Below are 27,018 nucleotides of genomic sequence, written 5' to 3'. Positions count from 1 at the left end.
GATGATAAATTGAACGTGATGTGTTAATAAATTAAATGTGATGTGCAACTAACGCTCTAGAGCGTAAGAAAAAATTTTGGTACTTTTCCGTTTTGCCAGCGCAAGCGATAAAGTCGCCAATAATGGTACAACCGATGCCAAACTGAATATTCTCACTGGTAACCTTTTACGCCTCATTTTCAAAACAAGTCGCAGCTTTTTCTTATCAGATTGATTGTTTCTTTCGATGCTGGCATATCATTACATAGAATTTTTATCAGATAGTTCAGTTTTATGTCTAAGGCCATTTTTGGTAATTAAGTCAATTGGGATGCAATCACAACGCTTACCCGAAGCCGAAAATATAGAAAAGGAAAGTCAAGGGTTGTTTCTTTCAATGCTGGCATATTATTACATAGAATTTTGATCAGATAGTTCAGTTTTATGTCTAAGGCCATTTTTGGTAATTAAGTCAATTGGGATGCAATCACAATGCTTACCCAAAGCCGAAAATATAGAAAAGGAAAGTCAAGGGCTCATCAATTCTAATGAGAATGCATTAGTGAAGTTAAGCACTGCAGTTTTACATAATTTCTGAGTAAGCTATTCTTACGCATTGAAATATTTCTTGCATTTAAACTTGTGTTCCAAATTAAGATTTAACTTAAAATTAATGTAGATAATTACTGAGAGCATTAGATTTTTGTAGAGTAGTTTAAGTGTGATGAGATCGCTTGGTGTCACGTGATATGAACCGGCGAATTAGTATGTTGAACCATGAAAGCATAGTAAATTCTTAAATTAATGTCTTTTACAAATTTATTGTCTTTATTTATTGGCTTTTTATAAAGTTTTAAACGATATTAAAATGTTTATGCCTTCAAAAAGAGAATTCATAGAACTAAAATTTTTTTGATATTTTTTATGTGTATACTGTTTGTTGTCGCCAATAAAGTCTGCTTGGCGAGATTTGCGCCGGCGAAACGGAAAAGTACCAAAATTTTTACTCTAAACATGAAAATAAAAGGTTTTTCCAGTTTTCCTATTAAAATATAAGGAACGTTTTTAATCATTAAAACACTTTTTGTAATTCGGCTTCTGATGACGGATATATCAATTTTACTGGCAGTGAATGTGTTAATGGGATGCCAGTCCCCAAATTTGGTAGCATACTTACATTGCATTGTGAACAGCTGTGCATTGTTTGGTGCAATTCACTGATTTTTTTAAAATTCAAGTGTCAGCTCTCCTTATACATAGAATCCCTTTACACTTAAATAACAGAGAATTGCAGAAGCATTCCACAAATTAATTATTACATATACTATTAGGTTATATGACACTCTCCTGTTATAAGTTTCCCCCCACCACCACTAAGACCCTTTATGTTTCATTAGGGTTGCCACCTAGTTAAATTCTGTTATGTTAATGTTGGAACTAAGTGGCACCCCATTAAAAGAAAAGTATCAAATAATTAGTCTTGGATTATCATGTAGTATGCATGCTATCACTTTTATATATGTATCATTTCTTTTTGGTTTCCTTTTATTGCATGTTCAAATATGAAAGCAACTTTTTTTTTTTTTTTTTTTTTTTTTTTTTTTTTTAAATTTTATGAAGCTATTGTTATTGACTTATAAAAATGTTGAAATTTAAATTGGCTAAAGTGAAGAATAGAGGCATGTCAAATTTGGCAATTTTCATAATAATGGTTTTATAATAATAACCCTTCTTATTCACTGTTTTGAAATAATTTTATTTGGGCAACATTATTTTTATTTATTTATTTTGATTGCTGCAATTAATGAGACTGTGGATATTTCTTTCTTGGTCATATAATATATACATATATATATTATGTTAAATATTATATTGTTGTGTTTTTTTTTTTTTTTTTTTTTTTTTTTCCCTTCATGTTCATGCACGGTTCGTGTGGATTTGGAGTGAATAATGACGACACTTGATGAAGTATCGAAACCAGTATTTACCAGTATTAATCAGGACACCAGTATTTACCAATATTAATCTGGGCAGCTCTCCAAACACCTTTTACAGTCGTCGAAGATCTACTATAAACACGCTGGAACAATCAGCAACACGGACTTCAGGTTATCAGGCTAACGGTGGAGACAGCTTCACTGCAAAGCACCAGAGTACAGCTCCCGACTCTGCTTGGTCATTCTCGGAACTCCACATACTCTGGAGACCCTCCACGCTACAACTTGCGATGCACTCGACGACACACAGAGCACAGCTCCCGACTCTTCGGTTCAGTCCTTCCCGGAGCTTAACACACTCTCTTGACGGTGTACTAACCGCAATACACTAAGAGACTCTTTGATGCACTCGACAACTCACTCGGCAGTCGCTGCCCAGCTGTCAACTCGATCGACTCCGCACGGACTGACTAAACTATCTTGCACTCTACGCGAGGCACTCACTTAATACTATCTCTCTGCTTACCAGCAGGGTTTATATAGCTTTTGCTTTGTGTTCGAGAACATTCTGGGCTAAACCGGTAAGAATTCATTCCAGAAGGTTCTCCATCCGTCCACGGCATATCGCCAATTTTGTCGCCCAATGGGTGATTTCTCGCCAAATGTGACAAGCCTGCCTTCCTTGCTATTTTATGGCAACCCTAAAACTGCTTTGCGGGGAAGCCATCTTACCGCGTCTGTACATTTCGTAACAATATATATATAATATTTAACATGTGCAAGGCCGATACTATGCATAATGCCAGGTTTGTGCAATTTTCTGGTGTATTTTAAATGAAAATAGATTGCTGTATGCCTGAAGAGAAAACAAAAATGCATATAAAATTATACATGTAATGTTTAATGTGCACAATGCAAAAACTAGGCATGATGCTGAATTTGTACAATTTCCTAATAATTTTAAGTGAAACTGATTGCCGTGTAAATGGGAAGAATAACAGCAATGTTTTATATATTATGCATAACATTTAATATATCACTGTATTTTTAATTTGCATTTTTGTATAAATTGTATTTTAATCATCATTTTTTATATTTTTATTTATGTATTTTTAAATGTTGATGATATTTGTGAAGTCATGATAAATACCGATGCTTTTGTCAATCTTTATAAAAATTAAAAATTTTTTGGGTTATTACATTATTGAAATCATTTCATTTAGATTTTCATACTTATTTTCATATTTAAAAATAGCACCTCACTGTTGTCATCCATTTAAATAACTCATTAAAAGCAATAGATCATATAATACAGTCAAAAGTCGTTAATTCGGACACCCATAATCCGGAATGATCTACAATCCGGACCTCAAAGCTACAAACTTTCTGCGCATGCGCGTAAGACCTTTACGGCTGCGAATACGCATGTGCGCGTGCGCAAAATACGTTTACGAATGCGTGTTTAATGTATAACGAACGGTATAAGCTAAGCTAAAATTATCTAATTCAGTTAATGTTGCAGACTGCGTTGTTCCTTAATCTTCGAATTGGATTCGGCTTATTATTTTTTGCAGACTGTTAGAGCAATTTTATAAAAGTAAGCTTGAACTTTTGATTATGTCAAATAGAATTTCTGATATATATTTACTAATATGTAAAGGATCTACAAAGCGAAAGTATGTTTCGAAGTCCATTAAACAAAAAGTGGAATTGCTGCAAAAAATAGATAAAGGCATATCCTTTGTTTATCTAAACTTTAACGTTTCTTTATCTAAACTTTGTTTATCTTTAACGCCGCAGCGGGCGCGCAATGAATTGGAATTTGATCTGTCAGCACTATCCTTATCTTCAGGGCAGATGTTTTTATTTTATTTGGCTTATAATTCCTTACTAAATGTAGTATTTCATCTCGATGTACTCCGTCTTTGATATGATTTAAATCAAATTCCTCGTCATTATAATTCACTTCCGATAGCGAAGAAAGTGATAAAGGTTATTGAAAACGAAAAAATTTCGATTGACAAATTAGTAGGTATTCTCGACACAGCAATTATAGGACTTGAACAGCGGAACTTTGTAACTGAACAAGAAATTATGTCTGTTTGTAGAATTAAAGAGAATGTATTATCACATAAAACACGAAGCAACTTAAACAACTTACATTGAAAGAAATGTTTAATAAAGTAAACAAATAAATACTAAGCCTTTTTTTTTTTTTTTTTTTTTTTTTTTTTTTTTTTTTTTTGTAAATTTTGATACCCTTTAGATCATAACTGTTCTTTATTTCATAAATTACGGTTTCATATTTTTAATTTTATAATTTTTGCATGCCATCTTACCAGATTTAAACTAATGATCTATAATCTGAAAAAATCGATAATCCGGAATCGCCAAAGTCCCGAAGAGTCCGGATTAACGACTTTTGACTGTACTACCTATCGCTATCATATAATACATGATATTAAGTGGTAGATAATATAATACATGAATACCTCATCTCCCCTCTATCTATTAATTCAAATGATGTACTTATATTGCTCTCCAAATTACTACATTTTGAATGTGAAGCATTTATCCATAACATGTAATCACCAATTCTGCAATAATTGGTATTAATTTTATTATATGTAATAAATATAGCTGTAAATTTCCTCTTATAAGCTTTAAAAATATTTTGCATCCTCTACTAATAATTTAAAATTGGATTAACACTGTGTAAGACAGTAAGAATAAATACTTAAAAGTTATAATAATAATAAAAAGTTATGATAATAAAAGAATAAATACTTTACCTTCATTTTTCATTCCATCCATATTCACGTTAAATACATTTTCAGATACTTCATGAAACTAATAGCATAAAAAGATAATTTTAACAAGAATCTGACAATATAAATACCTTTTCAAACTATGTAAAAATTGGTATTTCACTTCAAAAAAAAATTTTTTTGCCAAATTTCATATAGCAAATAAATGTTTTTACAACGAGTCTGAATTTTACAATCAAACATATTAATTCAAGAAAATTTTTGTTTATTCAGCTTAAATTTGTAAGTCTGAAATTACATGATGTCATTTAAAAAGGAAAAACAAAGTAGCCTTGTCAAAACAAACAAAAAAAAAAAAGTAATAATGATAACATATGTCTCATTATAATCTACAGACACAATATACAATGATTCTTTTTGTTAAAAATATTTGAAAAAAAATTATGCTTATGTTCTTGGTGGTTTAATTTAGCAAAAAATTACTCATTTCAAATCTCCAATATATGTAAGTGCTAAAACTAAGTCAATTATCAAATGGGACCTTTGACAACTTACTATTTGGTGATGTCAAACATTGGTAATACAGACTGAAACATTGAAAATCATGATGAAAAACAAACAGATTTTAGGAAGTCACAGGTTTGCCACATCAAGATAATTCAATTAAAATATTGATAAAAATAAAATTTTACAAACAGATATGAATTGTCTCAAATAAAAAATAGAGTTAATTAAATTGGAGGCCTTAGAAAGTAGGGTACAACTCTAATATACGTCCTAATTTCACCAAATGTGGCGATATGTGTTCTGCGCTGGTTTTTTGGTGTGATTGCGTGTTCTATGGCAACCCTGTTGACATTGAAAAATCTTTCGCTGGAGCTCGTTGATTCGCCTCTGTGTCTGAGAAGATGGGAGGGAAAGATAAAATGGTAGTTGTTGAATTGAAGTTCGGCAAAAGGAAATATGATTGTGGCTATCCTGTTGAGGGGTAGTGGGTATTTGGAAGTGTGGAAAGAGGGTCTGGGAGATTATTTTTAATGGCAGTGCATGATAGAAGTAGGGATTTGTGATTTTATTTATTTGTGAACCATAGTATAAATTTTCTGGATAGTGTGTCTGGCTGTCGTGTAAATACGATAGTGATTACGTGGCGGCATGTTAAAGGCGGTGTGAAATTTAGATTTCTGCTATTCGAAAACGCATTAATTCATGGTAAGTGCATTTTATTTTATCCTTGTTCTTATTTTGTAGAATGTTATGCTCATTGGTTCTTTAGTATGAATTTCTGTCGTTATTGTTGTTTTTTTAAATTGTTTGAAATTTATTTTAGTTTATTTTGTTGTTTAGTGTCTAGACTGTACAATTCGTAGATGTTTTTTAAAGTTGAAACAGAACGCTGTGTACATGGTATTATTTGAAATTTATTCTTGTTATGTTATTTTATTAAAGCGAGGAGTGCGTTGATCGTAGATTCCTTCCTTGCGTAAATTGTGCAATTTGTAGAATTTTTTTTAAGTTAAAACAGAACGCTGTGTACATGGTATTCTTTGAAATTTATTGTTGTTATGTTAATTTATTAAAGCGAGGTGTGTGTAGTTTGTAGATTCGTTCGTTGCCTACATTGTGCCATTCGTAGATGTTTTTTTAAGTTAAAACATATCGCTGTGTACATGGATTCTTGTCAAATATTTTTGGTTAGAAACTTTACGTTTTTGCTATCTAAATTTTTTGTTTTTGTTTCGGATTTTTAGCTAAATTGTGTGTTCAAAACGTAGTTTTTGCATGTGTGAAAACCGCGTTTTTGGAGACATTTTAGGCTAAAAGTTCGAAATGTAGACAAAAAATTTAGATAGTAATATGGCAGCGTGAAGTTTCTCGCCGAATAGTTTTGGCGAGAAATTTGGCGACTTGAGGGCGCATATCAGAGTAGTTCCGAAAGTAGTTTTTAAAAAGATGGAATGCTTTTAGAAGAGAAATATACTCATCCTATTAGAAATCTTAAAAAATCATCACTTGCTGTAGAAGAGTATAAAGAACCATAGCTTTCCTTGGAAGTTGAAAAATGTAAACTTAATGAATTAGAAAAAGAAGAATTGAAGGGGTAACATATTATGCTACAAACTTAACAGATAATATTAGCCCTGGAATAAGAAAACAGTAAAATTAGTGAATTGGTAAATGATATTGCTAATACAAAATCTCAAATTGCAGAACCACAGTTATAACTTCAAACAATTAATGAGTCACTCAAGAAACAAAAAGACCAAACTGAAATTCTGCGGGGGGGGAGTCAGTGAGAAGCTGCAAGATTTTCAAAAACATAAAACAATTTTGAAATTCCTAATTTTGTTTTATAAAACTATCTCTTCCCAAACTATCGCTTTTATAAAACTATCCCTTTGAAGAAAAATAAATTTCAGTTTTCAGTTCCATACACTGCAATAAAAATTCAGCGATAAAAAATAGTGTACATATTCATTAGACATCCTTTAGCTAAAATTACACTTTTTATGCACTTTGGCATGACATTCTAATTTTTTTCAAGTAAGAATATTCCATTTTTACCCTACTGCTCTGTCAAAATTGATTTTAACAGACATTTTGAAGAAATGTTATGTTTACTTCTTCTTTTCTCCAACTCATTCTACATACGTTTGATACGATCTAAATTCAAAGAATATGGTGAAGTTTTGATAACTTCAAAACAGTTATATAATACTACAAACGAAATAATATTTAGAGTTGCATGCTTGTGTTCATTATCCTTACAGAACTTGAATGCATTTTTAATTCGAAGATTTCTTGCCAAATGTTTTCAGGTTTTCATTAAGAATTTTTATATATGTTTATTAATCTATATTGTCCATAAAAAGTAAATTTCCCATCCCAGAGGCAGCAAAACATACCTAAACCATTACGCTTCCACATTCATGCTTAACAGTCAGTAATAGGTTTTTTTGGATTGAATTCTTAATTTGGCTTACAACTTGCAACATTCATCCATCAGATACAAATATATTTAATTTTGATTCATCTGCAAATGTAACATTATTTCAATATCATGTGTTTATCATGGACTTAGTCAATGCCAGACACATTTTCATTGTTTTCTTGTTAACAGAGAATTTCCCTGCTCATTGCTAAATGTGTCCATGTGCCCTAAAGACTCATTTGGCAATCAGCAGAGAAAATGACAGAGCAGTAGGGTAAAAAATTTCAAGGTTAGCTTTTATGGCTAACCTTGAAATTCTTCTAGCTTTTATGGCTTCTAGCTTTGATGGCTACTTCAATGTTAGCTTTTATGGCTAACCATTCTTCTAGATCCATGACAAGTTCTACAGTACTCAATTTTTTCAGTATCGTTACATTTTTCAGAAGACAAATCTTCAATGCATTCATATTAGCTTGAAACAGGACCAGACGCTTCAGTGTATTTTGAATAGTTCCATGTAATTTCTGTAGTTTTAATATATAAAAGATAGTTGATCTCTTTACATCACAGATTAATTTGGAATACTTTTATTCTCTTTAAAATCTTGAATAGTACTGGTTATTAATTTGAAGCACCTGTCCATGTTCACTTCAGAAATGAAAGGTTAATAAATTGTATAAACAGTAATGATTTCTAAATGCAGATGATAATTCTTGTGATATACTTATATAATTTTATTTAAAACAAAAAAAATTATGACAAGAAATAATATCTTCCAAAACATCTCTACGAAATTTACAAGGGTCCGAATTTTATCATGAGTTACTGATTAACCCAGGGGAAAGTGCGTGGAGTGTATCATACCCCAAATCTACAAAAAAGTGGAATATTCTTAACTTGTGAAACTGAAATTCTGTGCTGCATTCAGTAGCTGAGTTTCTAGGAGTGGTTGACTTTTGAGAACCACTTTTCCATTTCCTATGTGTTCCTATGTTTTCAGAAAAACATTTATCGGTATTTTATTGCAACAGGGGTATGACACACCCCATGTGCCTGTCCGCATAACTGTATTTCTGGCTGAATATTTATTTGAGAAATTTATTTCTAGAGTGTAACAGTAAATATTTCCGTTACACTCTAAAAAATCGTTTGCGAATATTTCTACTCGCAAACGATTTTAAAGTATTTGAAATTAAATTTTTAAGGATTTCTAAGCGCATTATGGCAAAAAGAATGACTCTTTATGTATTGGAAATGCAACGGATGTGACATTTAGTAGAAATATTTGAAAGTGATGAAGATTGAATTTCGAAAACTGAAGATGAAAATGGGAACATTTTCTACACTATTTTGATTCGTAAAAGTTAAAACATTAATTTCTTATGTTCCTAAAAAGGAAAAACTGTTCTTATGCTTTTAATATTACATAACGATGATGCTATAGATGATACTATTGGAGAAAAGACAATGCCAGAAATTATATGTTTTTATAATATGACTGAGCAGTGGATATTGTGGATGAAATGGCAGCAAGTTATTCATTTAAAATAACAAGGAGGTGGCCAATGGTAATTTTCTTTACTGCACTGAATGTTGCAGCAATAAATGCTCAAATTATGTTACTTTCAACTCCTAATCCACCAACTACACACAGAAGCAAATACATGTTTCTGAGGAACTTAGCATTACAATTAATAAAATGTATACTGAACAATGATCAGAGATTAATACTTTACTGAGTAACTTGCGTACTGCATGCAAAAGCAAAAGTTTCAAGGAATAATTCAAACAAATATATGAAATTTGAAGCCCTCGAGCCTAGGATACAAGAACGCAAATGTTATATTCAAAATGTGAAAAGCTTTCTGAGCTACGAACACATGGATGTATTGGAAATTAATTTTTTATAGCCAAAGTATTATTCACGTATTATAAAAGAAAACCTGCTTTAAAACTAAATAAAATTGTTTTTACCATATTTTAAATATTGGGGTATGTGATACCCCATGCGTTTACTCTAGTAACTTTTCCTGACACTTTTGACGCCGGGTTAACACTTTTGGAATAAATTATTTTATCGGAAAGAATAGTTTGATGATATTTATTTTATAACAAGCAGTCTTAAAATAGAGAAAAATAATATATTACCAAAAAATTTGGATTATATGTTTCAATATATAGTACAAGATCTATGCAAAAATATTTCAAAAATGCAAGTGTCCGAAAACAAATGCGAGGCATTGTATATAAAAATTATTTGCAAAACAGAAAATTACGCCACCTCAATGAAGCTCCAGAATCAAACTATAATTTTCCATACACTGCAATATTCACTTACTGGAATAAATTAATTAAAACATTCTTAATTATTTAGTTAAACGTTTAGTACCTTTAATTACACGACAGAATTAATAATAACATTCGGTTCCAACATATCCCATTTCGAAACTCGTTCCAAACATTTTGTTTAAGTCTGTTGCCAAATTTCTTTCCACTAAAAACTAAAAAAAAAAAAAAAAAAAAAATGGGAAAATCAAAAATCAGGCTTTTTTTTTTTTTTCTTTTTTTTTTTTTTTAAACTTGCGGCTGCATCGAGTTTCATAACAGGTAATAAAAAAGAGAATTCATTTAAAATTTAAAGATGTTTTATTTTTTCCTTCATTCATTTTGGATGTCTACTTCCTGTTATGGGTTTCATTGTATTGCGGAAAAAAGTCATTTTTAATTTAGTTGTAGATTAATTGGAGTTAAAATAGCATGCAAAATAATGATTACAAGAAGAGTTGCGGCAATAAGAATCAGCATAACATTCGCAAATTTACAGGACTGAATCCGGAGGTTTAAATATAGAAACTACACCTTCAGCTGCAGTACTACATCTTCAGCTGCATCTTCAGCTAAAGTGCGATGCCTACGTGATATGCATTATTTTAGCATGTCGTTATTTTAATGTCATTTTTTTTCATTGATTGTACTATTTATTTTAATAACACTACATTTTCCCTGAATTTTAAAGAAGATGGAATGGAACCTCCCCACCTCTTGCACCAAAGACATACACTTTATCTCGACGCCGCACTTTTTCCCTTTGAATCCTGTTATTATCCAAGCTTGTTAATGCCAAATGCCTTCACGGGTTCGCGCTTCCGCCAAGACAAGCATACAATCTTCAGGACAAATTCGCTTCTAGCTAACAATATCCTACCTATTTCAACCAATCAGCGTGCTTGTTTCTTGCCAAGGAAAGTACTTCGAATTCATTTTGACGACTGCAATTACGAAAAGGCAATTTTTGCGGCTCTGGTACGAACGACCTTCAGACTCTTGGAAAATGCTTGAATTTTGGTGGAAGTATTATTTTTTTATCTTTCTCCTCATGGCCAATAAAATACCGCCGGATAAGGACAGGCCCTCATGGTATACCCCAACTACTGAATTCATGGATAGTGATTGTGATTTAGATTATTCTACAAATTCGGCCTCGCGAACACATTAGGAATATAATAATCGAGATGTCTGCAGCTTTCATAGTCTGATGCACTACGAACAGTATGCAGCTGGCCAGCTCAAAAGCAGATCATTCTGGGTCCCCCCTGGGACTTTGGAACCTTATAGAAATATATTTCCCCATTTAGTAACAGGGCTCGAACAACAAAGAAATACTATAAATACTACTTCCAATATAATTACTGAATCTATAAATTAAATTATGCCCGGAAAAGCAAACAATTCAGATAGAAATCAATCAAACTCAAAATCGCTCCATATGGAAACTAATGAAGGAAAGTTGCTCATCCTGACCAAAATTTTCAAGCAACCTAAACTAACCTCAGCCAATAGCAAACTCTACACGAAACCAGACCTGAGAAACTCACTCAATACAATCAATAATGGCGAAATTGCAATAGAAGAAGAAAATTCTAGTAATCATAAAATTAAGCCCTTCCCCCATTCTTACAGCGAAAGAAAACATTAACTGGTTAATATATCACAAAACTTTAAATAACATATGTAAAAGCGATTGCGATGTCCAGATGAAGAACAGAGCCATTTTTATTTTCCCCTAAATGACAGAAGATTATAGGGTAATTGTTGATTTCCTAACAGAAAACAAGATAACTTTCCATTTTTGTTAGCACGATAGAGAGAAAAATATTAAAGCAGTCACCAAAGTCCACTTTACGTTATCTCAGAAGATGCAATTTTTCAAAATCTTACAGATAGAAATTTCCTAATTGTTAAAGTCAAACAATTCACTAGGAAAATTCAAGACCCTACTGTCAAGCTAGCAGTTTATTTCGTTGAACTTGCCCCAACTCAGGACAGAAAAACTATCCTACATATAAAGGATTTTTTTTATTTTCATGTGCACATCAAACCATTCCCCAGGAAAAACAAGTGTTCCACCCAATGCTTCAAATACCAGCGGTTCAAACACACGCAATATAAATGTTTTAACGAACAACGAGGTTACAAATGCGGACAGAACCATAGAAGCTCCCCTCTGCAATTTAAAACATGAACCGAAACCAAAATGCATTTCCTGCAATCAGAAACATATTAGATCATACTATGGATGTATGCTGAAACCTCAGTTCCTAAAAGAAAAAGCAACAGTGGAATGCTTCGTAAAAACTTAGTACCCTCGAAAAAGGATGAAAATTCAATATTCAAAATTTATAAAGATCAAATCATTACGTAATTTTTGCGAAAATATATTGCTTATTATTTCACAAATGAAGAATGCGAAATCTCCTTCAGAAAACCTAATCATAGGATTCCAAGCGATGCAGATGATCATCTCCTTTTTGGAAACAGAAGAACAAACTCCCATTTTTGCCCCTTAGAAGTCACAGCCAAGCAGTAGAGACAGACGACCCACTCCGGAACCAATTCACTTCCTTGAACGAATGATTAGCTCTCCGGCGAAAACGGAAAGGCAGTTCTTAAACAGTTCACCGAGAGCTCTTGTTGTGAAGTATGTCGAAAAATTTGATTCCTCTTAATAATACCAGCATGCTTTCCTTTATTAGTAACCGGAAACGTTTTTGGCCTATATTTTATGTGTATGTGTGTTATATATGTATACATGAGTGCTTTTGTTTTGCTTGTGTTCCATCTAGCATTTTGAAACTAAACATTAAATAAACGACACATCTCAGCAAAACTGACCACTCCTGTTTGCAAATCGATGGAATATTTTTTCCGATCTGTCAGTGCAAGGATCTGTTTAAAGTACGCAAATTATTGGAACTAGTTCCTCGGATTTCCAACTAGCGCTCTGTCCCTTCTTCTCTAGTTGCAGATCTGGGTCCTTCGGAGTCTTGATTATTCGTTCTTTTTATGGTTCCTGCTCTAGCCGCAGATCTGATTCCTATTCAGTATTCGCTCTTTTCATCGTTTTCACTCAAGCCGCAACTGGGTACCTGCGGCGTTCTGCTGCTATTTTCGCCTCCTCAGAGCTGTTCCTTTGAGTTTCATTTGGATTTTGCGAACACTGTGTCATATTATAACTATGAATATTAAGTATTACTATTACCTTTTTATGCAGTATTACTGTAACATTTATGTAAATTAATAAATTATATTTTTATTTATTTACATATTTTACTAAAATTTAGTAACTAAAAATATTTTTATACTGTGCTTTGTTGTAGCAACAAAATATCAAATATAGCAAAAAAGTAATGTAATCTTTAACAAAAATAAGTTTACTTTTTAACTTTTAGCACTTTTTTATTCCAGAATTTTATTTTTGTTCTATGTAGAAAGATGTTCAAATGAATCTCAAAAGTACAGTTGAAAGAAATCAGTCCACAAGTTTTCATTTATTTATTTAACTTGCTAACGTATTGTAACCAAGAGCTGTGAATTTCTCTTTAACTTTCTTTAAAATTAGTACGTATTTATAAACATAAATTTTTCCACTTGGTGTATTTTTTCAAGTTTGCAAAATAAAATGTGGAAAATGCCGGTATTGTTAGCAGTCAATTTCCTGTTCTTTAGGATCTGCCTCCAACCTAAAAATTGATTTTTACACTATGCTTGTGGTAGCAACAAAATATCAAATATATTAATAAAATAATGTAATTTTTAACGAAAGCCAGTTTACTTTTCATTATTTTTTAACTTTTAGCATTTTTTTTTTAATTCCAGAATTTCATTTTTGTTTTATGTAGAAAGGTGTCTTTAGGCAATCTCAAAAGCACAGTTGAAAGAAATCAGTCCAGGGAGTGAGCGGTTTGGTTGAGTTGATTCCAGCGTTCCCACTCCTTGTTCAATTCCTTCTGCTTTTCTCCAAATTTAACCGTCTAAAACGCTTCACTATCTTCAGCCATTGTGGCTAACATTCAAGAAGCCGGCAGAATCGCTCGATTGGAGGATAGCAAAGGGTGCGGACGTATTTTGGAGCTGTTAGTAAATTTTTCATTTCTTAATGTTCTTATTCGGAAGTTTAGAAAGTTCGGAGATTTTTACTTAATTATTTATTTATTTTTTTTACATTGATGAGCATTATTGTACTCCATTAGTTGTCGATAAAGATAATCTTTTGTTTTTGTCTTTGTTTCTTTCAAGAATTTAAAATACTATTTTTATGTATTATCTAAAATCCTATGGTCAAGGTAGGATGTTTTCCTTCCTTCTACTTTATTTACAGTATTAGCTTTTATTGCTAATTATTTATGATCTCAATGCATTTTTTAACTTTTCGTGTACATGCAGTTCCTTTTTCCCATAACGTCCGTACTCAACGTTATTGACGCTTTGTTTGCATTCCTCTCCCCTTCATTCCCACCGTGAGGGCAGTGTTGCCAGATCGTGGAATTTTTCGAAAGTTTGGGACTTTTGACAAAATTTACTAAAATTTTAAAATTTGCGAAATTTTTGCGACATGCATCAATTTTTTATGCTACTTTTTGCGACTTCAAAGGTTTTTTTAATATGTGGTAAAATGCTTTTATGTTAAAATAATGTATCAATTAAAAATAATTTATATTAAAAAACAGTTTATTTAGGCTTAAATAGAAGTTGGCATCTGGCAATCTTGTTTACACGTGGGCTTCTTTTCAAGGCTGCATAGACGCCGATGAAACGAAAAGGGGTAAAAGAAAGGGTGAAGAAAAGTAGAAAGAAAGGGGGAAAAAAAATGCTTCGGTACCTCTCACTCGTCCCTCGTGCATTTTGTTTTTCAGTCAGTCCCCCGCCCCAGTTCTATGGTAATAATGAATCGAACCAAAGAACTTGCAGCTTGCGCGCCATATATTGATACCCAAACAGTAAGGAAATTGAATTCATACTCCTGATTATAATATTTCTCAGAAGTAAGCAATGGAAATCACTTAAAAGCCAAGGCATTTTTATAAATAACAACACAAATGTTACACAAATTCCCCCCAGTTCTACGGTGATAATGAATCCAACCAAAGAACTTGCAGCTTGACCGCCATTTATTGGATACTTAAACAGAGAAAGAAATTAAATTCATACTCCTGATTATAATATTGCTAAGAACTAATCAATGGAAATGACTTGAAAATCAAAGCAATGGCATTTTTCTAAATAACAACACAGATAAATTTAACAGTGGAAGAGCAAGGCTTTCTTAAGTAATCAGAATCTGAAACAGATCCACGGCACAGAATGGAAAACTCACTGAAAAGCATTCCTGAATTGACATGTTAACAAAAACACGTTAAAAAAAAAAAAAAAAAAAATTAAAAAAAAATAACTGCCAATTCAAAAAATTTAGTATAAAGAGCTAACAGTCTAATCGTAAGGAATCACTTAAGAATGGATATCTGCAAATTAATTAGTTTTTAAAAAATGAATATTCAAACAATTGAAAATGACCAATATAGTTTTAAAATTTTCGTTAAATTTGAGCTACGTCATTAAAAAGACTAAAAATCAAAAATAGTCTGTAACTTACAGAACCAATAGACGGTAAATTTGTGATGACGTCAAAGGGCATGTGAGCATGCGTAACTATGATGTCACAAAAATCACGGGATCTCTGACGTCATTTGCGACTTTTTGAATGTTCTTTTGCTACTTTAGTAGAAAATTTTCTGGTAAAACTGCGTGAGGGGAGGCCCAAGTGGGTAGAAGGGCCTCATTCTTGACATAGACCGTAGTTCGATGATCTTTCAGTTTCAGCTGCAAGAGATGGAAAAGAGAAATTTTTTCTGCTCCTTGAAATTAGGAACGCGTATGAAAGGGCGTATGAATGCGTATGACATTTTTTTTCTTTTATTTACTCACTTATTTTTTCTTTAAAAATTTCAGTACTTAGATACTGAGATTCATAAATTTACTCCCTCTCGCCCGGCAGGACTGATTCTTTGCTCCATAAAAATTAGTACTGTTCCTAAAGCTTAACTTGCGCATTCGTGATTTAGTGCTAGGATTCTTCTTCTTATTATTATTATTATTTTGCTGTATGAATGTTAAGTCTTACGTGGAAATGTTTCAGCTGGTTGTTCTCGATCTTTTCGTGTAATTTTGGTAATTTTGCTTAAGAGGATTATTGATTATTTCATAATTTTTTTCCGGGTAATTGGTTTTTTTATCTGAAACTTTACTGTGTTTTCTAAATAATTCCTATGTAGACTCATGAGGTTTATTTTGGAAGCAGGAGACGTGAAAAATGTACAATGCCCTCTTCGGGACTCGAACCCTGGACATCTCGAATATGTATCGAGTATGCCTCTAGTTACACAAAGCCATGAGGAAAGTAAAGAGATGATACCTTATATACTCCCTCTTTTACACAGCGACTTAAAGTTAGGGGGCGCCAAATTCTGGTGGTGACGCATTATCGTCTACTCGTCTTCTACCATTTAGCTCGGTCGCCACTGTAAAGTCATTAGAATTTTTTTTTTTGGAGCAAAAGGGGTGAAAAGTGTGCAGTGCCCTAGTCGGTACTCGAGCCATGATCTCTCGAATACGCGTCGAGTATGCTTCTAATCATACCACGAAGGCATGCGGAAAGGAGAAAACACCTTAGAGCTATTTACTTTGAAAGCAGCTGTGTATAGATCTCTCTCTTGTTTTTTCCTCGCTGATGTGGTCTCGCATTGTGTAAGGATATCTGCTTTTGTCAGCTGCTATGTTCTGAAAAATGTATGAATGTTTACTTTTGTCCTTTTGGTTGATGTTGGGTTTCTTTTTTGCTATTGTGTGTTAAGGTGGAAGCTAGCATATTGCTTTGTATTCCATGTTTAGACCTCCCCCCCTTTTTATGTTTACTTCCCTGTCTTAGCTTAAAGTTAACTTCCAAAATAGATTTTAAATTATGAAACTGGACCCGCATTTTAAAACTTTTCATTGGCTTTGCCAGCGCTTTCAACTAGCTAAAGCACACTTACAGGTTTCAAAGCGCCACACCGCTGATCACAGGTTCTTTAGCTTCGTTTTTTCTTCTGACGAGAAACAAATGTTCAGGAGTGCTCAAATACTGGAACGAAGTATCCCTCTTTTTTAGCCCCTTTTCATTTAAGTTACTAGTTTCGACTCCTCACTCAACATACATTTATAACAGCACGTTAGGGTCTTCTTCATAAGGTGATACATCACATGCAATTTTCCATTATTTAACACATTGTTTGTTGCACATTACGATACATTCATGGTTAGGTTAATTCACGTTTTTATTCATCTTCTTTATCTTACTTAGACCCATAATTTTTTTTTTTTTTAGGGGAATTGGCATTATTTTTTCTTATTTTAACTATTTTTCTTACCTTTCTTTTTACCTTGAAAATTTCAAATGGGTTATTATAAAATTACTTCTCTCTGAAACAAAACTGCTCTCTTTCTTTTTGCATTTCCTTCGCAGCTAAGCTTGATTTTTCTTTCTGCCATCAGAAAGACTCAGGGGGTGCAAAATGAGATATCTGTTTGTCTGACGGTCACTAGCCATTTTTAGGTTTTCGCCACTACTAAGGCCAGAAGTGGTGGTTATTTTATTATGGAGGCATCTAATAGACGGCTACTGTGACCTCCTGTGAGGGCAAAGACAATTTGCATCCATGTCTTCTCGGAGATTCGAAACCGGGCTCTTCTGTACAGCAACAGGCTTTTCAGTCTCGCAGTTCGGCTGCTCAGGTGCAGCACATAGCTAGGTAGGTGTGATTAAATTATGGCAAGCAACGATGAATTGGATTTAATGAAGAATGCTCCTATAGTGACTTAGAAATAGATTCTTCGGACACAGATGATATTCTAAAGGATCATCTGGCCAAAAAAGAGTTCGATCAGGTTGATTGTATTAATGCATTTTTCCCACCTTCTCAGCATGCCTTCGTAGTGTAGTGGTCTGTACGCTAGGTGCATATTCCAGAGGTCCGTGGTTCGATTCCCGGCGAAGGCGTTGCTCATTTTTCACATCTCTTGCTTTCAAAAAATCCTAATGTCTCTACAGTGAAGCCCGAACCAAAAGGGTAGTGGATGATGCTTCTCCACACCCAGGATTTGGCGCTTGGATCTCCTAAAAACCCCAGTCACCCTTTAAAAGGGGGAGTATATAAGGTATTTCTCCCGTCTTACGAGTCGCATATATTATGGCGAGTAAATTATGAGACGCGTAATAATTCTTTTATTGATTCTAATGTACTAGTTAATAATGGCTACCTGGCGCGTTGGCAGGTGGTGGATATCCGAATGTTCTGTATTATCTGATATAATAGTTTCGAATAATAAATAAGAAACCACGAACACCCTCCCGCAAGCCTGTTGTTATGCGGCCCATGCCTAGGGTGAATGACATTGCGGTTATGGTGTTTTAACGGAGCCTCTAGAAAGCCTGGCAACTTCTAGAGTATTTTGCCTTACCCAGCAACAGGCAGTACTGGATGGACCTTTTCTATCTTGCGCTTTCTTTTTAGTTGAAAATGACAATATAACTAAAAATTCTGTTTTTGCAGGCAAAACCTCCGAGGTAGAGTTTTCTTTTCAAAACAAGAACACCCAGAGGAAGTGAATTGAAGGAACAAAAATGAATCCTTCATCGAATGAGGTAGTAATGACCTCTAATCAAGTTAATCAACATCTGGAGAATGATAGGAAGCTATTAAAAGCATAACTGCCTCTCTAGATAAAATCAAAATCAAAAAGAGAATGTTCGAAGCACAAAAAAAAAAAAAAAAAACACCGCCACCAAACCCAACCTAAACAAGTGTTGTTCAGAGGCCAATATTTAGAGTAAAGAAGCCATCGTAGGACAACACACTATATTTAGACGAATAATGAATAAAAAGATCACACAGGAAATCATACTGACCATCACACAGCAAATAACATCTCACCATCTCCATATGCTCGAATGAAGGATGTGTCGGGATAAGAGACAGCTGCGCCATCATAATTAATACGCATGCGCATAATAAAAAAACGTTCGCTCGCCTCTACCCAACACACCCCTCCTGCGAGCAAAATTTTTTCAATACAAAAATTAAATACGAACAATATATAACACATTACATTAAGAAATTAAGGAAATCATTTTCAATGTATACATTAATTTTTCTTCACTGACACTCTTAGTAAGAAAATCTGCAATCATGTTATCAGTTTGTGAATATTCCAACTTAATGACATTGTCCTTTGTTAAGTCCTTCATAAAATGGAAACGTAAGTTCATGTGTCTGGATTTCGTAGAAGATCTTGCATAGTTGATCCACTGGATGGCAGCTTGACTGTCTGTATTCAAGATCACTGCACCATTCAAAAATTGTTTACATTTTAATTCTGATAATAAATTTACAGTCCAAATAATATCCTTATAAATTTCAGGGTAAAAGTTTACAATTGGGTGCCCCTTGTTTTTTGGCGATTCTTTTTTGACGCCAAGATCGGCGCCAGGAATGCACAATTCAAGATGGCCGCTATACAGAATCAAAATAAGAAGTCAAAGAATTACACATACTCTGTGTCCATGTACATATCGATTTGTTTTCACTTAAAAAAACATCCTAGAATTGCACAAACTAGGCATTGCGCACTGGCTTAAATTTATCCATGTACACATCAATCTATTTTCATTTAAATAAAATCAGGTAACTAAAATAAAGTTAAAACTATCATGGTAACCAGAAGTGAGGTTTCATCGCCGAAATTTGAAAAAAATTGTCGCTAATCGATGGGACACCCAATTCTACACTAGAGCCAATTTCAGAAATAGAAAATAATTCTGCTTCACAAGTACACAGACTAACACTTCTCTGCTTACGACATTTCTAAGAAATTAATGAATCACCTAGTAAAATAGTACCACCAGAAAATGACTTACCATTTTCTGCATTTCCCCAGCTAGCATCAGCATATGCATTTAAAACTCCAAAATCATTGCTATAGAAAAGTTTTTTATTTTCTGTACCTTTTAAATACCTTAATACCCTTTTAGCCAAAAGATAATGCCTTTCATCTGGTACATGATTAAACTGTGACAAATAAGTTATTACAAATGATATATCAGGACGCGTTCTATTCGCTACACCAACCCCGCTACAACGGCTCATGTCGGAGGTTTCGAAATTCGATGAGTCATCATATTCGCTAGCTTGAGTATTTCCCGTAACAACCAATTCGAGGTGTGGTTTTTGATCTACTTCGTTTCCCTTTCCTTTTAATTCTTCAATATCCCAAGTTTCTAAGGCTTTTTCCCCCATATAATTACTACCTTTTAAAGATTCGTTAAATTTAACAGATCGTTCTTAAATTATTTTATTACTTGCTATACCATAAATACGATATCCTTTTCTTTCTCTAGCATATCCTAACATTATCCCTCTTTTCCCTGGTATGTCAAATTTATTTCGCATTACTTTCGGAATGTGAAAGTATGCCACACATCCAAACCTTTTTAGATAATTTGGGTTTTTTTACCAGTCCAAATTTCTAAAGGAATTTTTTCTTTTCCTTTCCAGAGTGTTAAATTTGATACTTGAGCATTAAAATTGATTGCTTCTGCCCAGAATTTTACCGGAAGCTCACTCTCATGTAGTAATGTCCTAGCTCTTTCTAAAAGAACTCTGTTTAAATGGCACAATCTTCTATGCCAAAGTTCATAATTATTAACAGTAAAATCATTAGTAATGCAAGATTCAGAATTATAATATGGTTCTAAAGTAACTTCAAGTCTACCGTTATTCTTAAATGCTTTAAAAAGTAATTCATTACACCTACTAAAAACTAATACAGAATTATTCCTTGATTCAATTTTACATCCTTTATCCATTAAGGCAGTGAGTGACAATAAGTTATTTCCTAAATCAGGAATATAATTAACATTACTAATAGTTAAATTAATAAAACTAGAATTCTTTGTATTTATAGATTTTGCTCTAACAGTAACAATACCTTCTGAAAATATTTTTGAATGTTTACCTGCCTGGTAAATTTCCCTCACCTCTGGTGTAATATTCTGAAACCAAAAGAAGTCTTTTGCTATGTGTCCAGTAGCACCACTATCCAGCAACCAAATTTTATCACATTCATCATTTTTTCCACGCGTAAGCTGAAGAGCAAAATCACTTTCTCTTTCATCAGAACGAGATGAAACGTTCACAGTTGTAGGTTGTGACTTCTTTCTTTCCTTGTTATCTTTGGATATTCTTGTTTCTGTAACAGCAGTCCTTCGCGATGTGACCAGGCCGTCGGCAAATGTAACAAATTCATTCTTGGCTTATAGTTTTTATTCCTTCTTGATATGAACGCCTCTGTGTTGGTTCCATCAGGTCGTTTCCCGTTCGTTGAATTGTGAACAGACTCTTCCTCACGGAGTATTTCGAGTACTTCATCAATTGTTTTTTCACACTGAGTTTTTACAATTTCCCCAATTCGAGAGAATTTTTCACGAAGTCCACGGACTGTGTAAAATACCAGTTCCCGAGGAAATACATCTAGCCCTAGCGATTGGCACTTAGTTGCTATTCCTCTCGCTCTTGCGATATAATCATTAGCCGACTCCATTTCTAAGTTTTTTAACTCATTATCAGCATCTATTTTTCGATCTTCGGCTTGTCCCGTAAATGTTGACTTTATTTTTTCCCAAAGAATTTTTGCATTCTCTTCTGTGGAGAACTGAAGAGCCTGTTGATCCGATAGTGAAAGTTTTATATATGCTACGGCGTTAGCGTTTTTCTCATTCCACAATCTTTCATCTTTCTCGTCTAAGTTTTCTGGTTTTACTGTCGAAATTACCGAGTCAAATCCTTTCAGTGATAAGGCAGCTTTAATTTTCAATGCCCAAATGAAATAGTTCGGTTTAATCCTAGTATCCGGTGCACACGGGATTTGGCCACTTTTGGCGACTTTGATGATGAGCAGTAAAAACGGGACATATACGATGAGTAGTAAACGGGTCATTCGAAGAATATATATAGTTATACGTAGTATATACTATGTATATAGTGTATAGTATACATATAGATGTTCTTTGGATCATGTTTGGTGTTGGCGATAATTTTCAAAATCGTGCCAAGGCTGTACCGTATACTAGGATTTTACCAATAGTTCTCTCCAGTTAATTCGGAAACGTTCCACTTCTCCATTTTTGGCTTCTACTAAGACAGTTTCGGTTTCGACATGGTACTTTATATCCAATTCTTCTTGACAAAACCACGGAGCTGCTACCATTTGTTGTTCAGAGGCCAATATTTAGAGTAAAGAAGCCATTGTCGGACAACACACTTTATTTACACGAATAATGAATAAAAAGATCACACAGGAAATCATGCTGACCATCGCACAGCAAATAACATCTCCCCATCTCCATATGCTCGAATGACGGATGTGTCGGGATAAGAGAGAGCTGCGCCATCATAATTAATACGCATGCGCATAAGAATAAAACGTTCGCTCGCCTCTACCCAACAACAAGAATAAGAAGAATGTACTTAATGCTAATGCAACTAATTCCAATAGTAAGGAAAGCTGTGTACAAGGCAAAATATCTGTTGATAATGTTAAGAAACCTGCTATTATTTCTATCTGTGCTAGTGAACCTGATACATATTAAAGGTATACTTTTTCTGATGTTGTCAAATACGGTTCTGCTGTAGGTAAATTTAATCCTCTCTACTAAAACCAAGGTCATTTCGAGAAAGTGTGTGCAGGAAAAAAATCACGTGCTCGGACAGATTTATTTCCCCTAGGAAGACTGCCAGGCCACGCAGGTCCTTAAGAATAAAGTGAATTTTAAATTATGTAACAAATTTGCAACGCTTGATAATAGTGAAAATAATATTAATAAGAATGCTATTTATGCTGAGAATTCTGAAAATATCCCACTGAACAGTGATTTACTCAAACCAAGGTTTATACCGGTTATTGTTATTCCTCCACTTAAGTTCAACGGATTCGTCAACAAACTTAGTGAGGAACTAAATGTGGTGTTTGCTGCTAGAATTTTTGAAGAAATCTAGAAATTATTAGCAGTTACCATTGAAAATTATTAGCAGTTACTGTTACAAAGCAAAATTTATTAATAATCTCATTATCGGAATTATAAATACCAAGCCAAGGAATTAATTTCCCGCACCAATGTGGACATGGAACGGGTGCTTCAGGATGTGCAAGGACTCCCAATGGTCCGAATTCCAGGCACAGTCCGGGAATTATATAAACAACTTATTCGCCGAAATACAGCCGATTTAAGTTCATCGAATCTTATTCGGTTTTGTTTCCAAGTAGAAGGCTTGGATAAGCCCATCAGCACTTTCTCGACAAACAGTGAAAAAGATTTGGGCTGCATTCCAAAGATTAAATTGAGCTGGGTACAGGATTATCCATAGATGTGATCAATATCAGACGACCTGTAAGCGCCAGACGGAATAAGAAAGTGATCAATATTTTCATGAACAGATTGAATAGAAAAATCCATCTCGTCTATTCTATACGACGACGAAAGATTGTGTTGTGCTAAAGCAGTTGTTTATTACTTGGCACATCTGAATAAGGATACAACTTCTATTAATGCCATGGCCCACCAGCGGATGAGCGGTAAAGTCGCTGAACACTGTTAGTTCAGTCCGAGGTTCGAATCCCGCGAGCGGGCTGGATGCATGGGCGTTTTCGTGGTTTTCCCCATGTGTAACGTGTGTACGAGCCAGTTCCCTTAGAAAGTTCTCCACGAAGGCATCCCTCAGACAGATAGCACTAGTGTGCTTTTGCCATAATTAATTGAACCAAACCAAACCATCTATTAAAACCATGCAAGATCGTTGTCGCATAGGTTTTGTGAAAGGAGTAAAAGAAGCGGTCGCGAAGCGTATTTTCAAACCTTACCCCACTTTCTGAATTATGACGTCATGGAAATAACGACTAGTTTCGCATGGAAAACAGAAGTCGACATACCCCACCTACCCTGTTGTCTGACAGTAACATTAGGACAAGCCCTCGAAATTCATCGTGGCAGGGAGTGCAAGAATGCGCCTGTCATTGGCAAGAGCCTTGAGCACGATACATGTGACAGTAAGACTGGAACCTAGCCAGGTGACAGTACGACAGCTTCGTACCTAATTTTGATGGAGAGCACCCCGAGGAGACCGGTCTGAGGGTCTCCCACCTCCTCTTCCCCTATCATCAACCTCTTGAGAGGACTTTAGGCTTGCCGCATATTTAGAGTGCCGTCATACCGCACGGGCCCTATACATTTACAAATATCCATGCCTTCTCCGGGATTCGAATTCGGCTCTTCGGTACCACAGTAGGCTTCCCTAAACACTATACCCTCTGGGATTATAAGCCGCGTGGTAAAAAATCTGACTATGCTCTCTTCTTTACAGACTTTTTTTTTAAATATCTTACGACTGGAAATTTTGGCGAAATATTGAATGAATGGATACCGCTTATCGGCGTATACATTCTATTGCTATGTTTGTAGAAAGTGGAGACGAACAATTCAGTAGTGAATTGAACGTAAATAATAATGATAAGTCTTAAGGTTCGACTTAGTAAATGTGATGCGTGAATCGGAAAATTACCTACCCCAGTGAAACAAACTGGATTGTTGGCGACACTTACCCATATTGTAGAAAAAATTTTACGTACGATAACAAACGTATGATAACAAAGCAGTGATTTTAACAAAAATGTTCTTGGAGATACTTCAGATAAATTCAGATCAAGGAATCAGAATTGCAGTACATCCATGGGTAAAAATTATGAAACATTCTCAAAATTTTCTTGCCAAAACCAAGATAAGCAAATTAATACATTTTAACACTTCGCTTAATGTATATGTTACGGTGAAATACTGAAATCTGGAGAATGTCGACTTTTACCGGTGAATGTCAACATTCACATAGTCTCTTGGTGTATGTCCGAAATATTTTCCAAATACTCTTATTTCTGATTTACACCGGTCAATGTAGACATTCACCATGTACTAATGGTGAATGTTGAACATATAACAATATTATATTTTCTTCTCCGTAATTCAGTCGCGAATAAACGCACTTGAGACTTGAAATAAGAACTTAAGAACATGAGAACTTAAAACACACAATACATTCAAAATGAGAAAGGAAAATAATAGAAGTTAAAAACTTATTTAATTGTACAGTACGTTCTAAATGAGAAAATAAAATAACAGTAATAAAAAACTTACTAAATACTAAATTATGTGATTCAAATCTTATTTATTGCAACAACTTAAACTATTATGGCACTTTATGACCTCTCTTTTCGACTTTCACCAGAGCATATCTTTGATTGTCGACATACACCGGTGAGGAACCGAATATACAAGAATGTAGTGAAATATTCGGTCTTTCACCGACGTATTTGGTGAATGTTGATATTCTCCGGTGAAAGTCGACATTCTCCCATTTCGGTCTTTCACGGTAACATATATATTTCAAAATTATTAAAATAACTTTCACACTTTTTTTTTCGTTGCTTAAAAATTAACAAATTAAAGTTTATCTGGAAAGAAATGCAAATAAATTCAGAATTATCAAAAGACTTCATTGCTTTAATGAAACATAGAAATTTACTAAATTACTAGACTTTATAACATTAAGTGTCTTCGTAACTGTGTTAATAAGTTTGCCAAAAACAGCTTTTATGTCTTAAATATTTGCAACCCCGTTTTATTAATTAATAAAATATGTTACATAATTTAATTTACTCTAAACCATTTTAATGTTTACATTATGAACTTTTTTAATGAGGATTCCAGAGTTGAAAATTCAGAGATCAAAAGAAACTTATTATTTGATATTTCTTTAAAAAAATTAATTATTAATCATCTAGTTGTAACGAAAGTTTTTCGCCAAAACATTTTCCTCATAAAGTTAGGAAAAAAAAAAAAAAAAAAAACACGAAAGCAGTACCTTTAGCAAAGAATCCCCAAGGAACCTCCGGGATTATTGCCTTTAGTGCGGGTAGTAATCATTCCCCCCCCCCCAATCTCTGATTTTCTGCCAACGTTTTGGTAGTTTTGGAAAGCCTTCGGCCCAGAAACTTGGTGGCCGCAAGTCGAAAACCAGACCAACCTCATTTCGGACGTCCGGTGCAGAATGGAAGATATAGCTGCAGGTGGAAAAAAAGTAGAATTCTGAAGGTTCGATGTTGTGGCTATATAGGGGGAGCGGCAAAAGTTTGCATTCGAGTCCATACAGAGTGCAGCCGGTGAATGCAGACACATGTGGTCCTGCATTATCTTGATGCAACATTACCTTTTTGCGCCGGAACTCTGTTCGACGTTTTTCCTTGATAACAGCGTCAAGAGGGATTAGCATCTCGCTGTCGAGGGTTTTACCTTTCTCCAGATACTCTTTATGGAAAATAGCAAGGCAATCTCACCAGATACAAAGCATGATCTTTTCGTTAGTCAAATTGCGCTTTGCGACGCTACCGACGCGGGGTTACCGGAGGGCAGACCAACACCTATTTTGTTGTTGAAGCAAATCCACTTTTCATCACAAGTGACGTTCCTATCAAGAATTTTGTTCTTGCATTAATATTCGGGGAGATTAGTGCAGGCCCAAACAAGTCTGCCCTTATCTGCTTGAGTCCGCTTATGCAGCACCCAGCGATTAAACTTGTGTGTCAAGTTTGCACGTCTAATGGATATGGCGCTAACGTCTAACTTCTTAGCAAGTTCTAGAATGGTTGCATACTGATCTTCTTCCGCAAGTTCTCGCAGGCGGCCCTCATCAACATCAGTAGGACTGTTATCTGTTACAATATATCAAAAGTCTAAGCATGCTTGAGTAGCTTCATTCCCCTTCCCAAATAGTATCATGTGAGTAACTGAACATATAAACTCTTGTGTCTCCACTCACTGGTCATACATAGTGTTGCACTGATGTGCACATATAGGATTTTCATATATGTGGACATGCATAGGAAGGTAGCGTTTGCACATGTATCAGTCGGTAAATGTAATGTAAAC

At 34.2% G+C, this 27,018-nt stretch overlaps 1 protein-coding gene across 4 annotated transcripts in view; it reads right to left on the bottom strand.

The window, feature by feature from the left end:
• Positions 1-10,106, bottom strand: part of LOC118197454 (uncharacterized) — a 157,464-nt gene extending 147,358 nt beyond the window's left edge. For 3 of the 4 annotated variants that reach the window (XM_085822553.1, XM_085822557.1, XM_085822556.1), the window contains exons 1-2: positions 10,006-10,106; positions 4,709-4,766 (exon numbers count right to left, since the gene is read on the bottom strand). In XM_085822553.1, the coding sequence (XP_085678679.1) occupies positions 4,709-4,730 (22 nt within the window). In that variant the 5' untranslated portion in view covers positions 4,731-4,766; positions 10,006-10,106. Of the gene's footprint in view, positions 1-4,708; positions 4,767-9,897 lie in introns of all 4 variants that reach the window. The other variant, XM_085822554.1, reaches the window with a different exon arrangement.
• Between the last annotated feature and the right edge of the window lie 16,912 nt (positions 10,107-27,018).

The sequence above is a fragment of the Stegodyphus dumicola genome, chromosome 8 (assembly GCF_044657685.1).
Source record: "Stegodyphus dumicola isolate Sdum_Otavi_A_Nest chromosome 8, ASM4465768v1".
Taxonomy (NCBI): domain Eukaryota; kingdom Metazoa; phylum Arthropoda; class Arachnida; order Araneae; family Eresidae; genus Stegodyphus; species Stegodyphus dumicola.
Note: the sequence above shows the minus strand (reverse complement) of the source record. Positions and strands in the feature narration are given on the sequence as shown.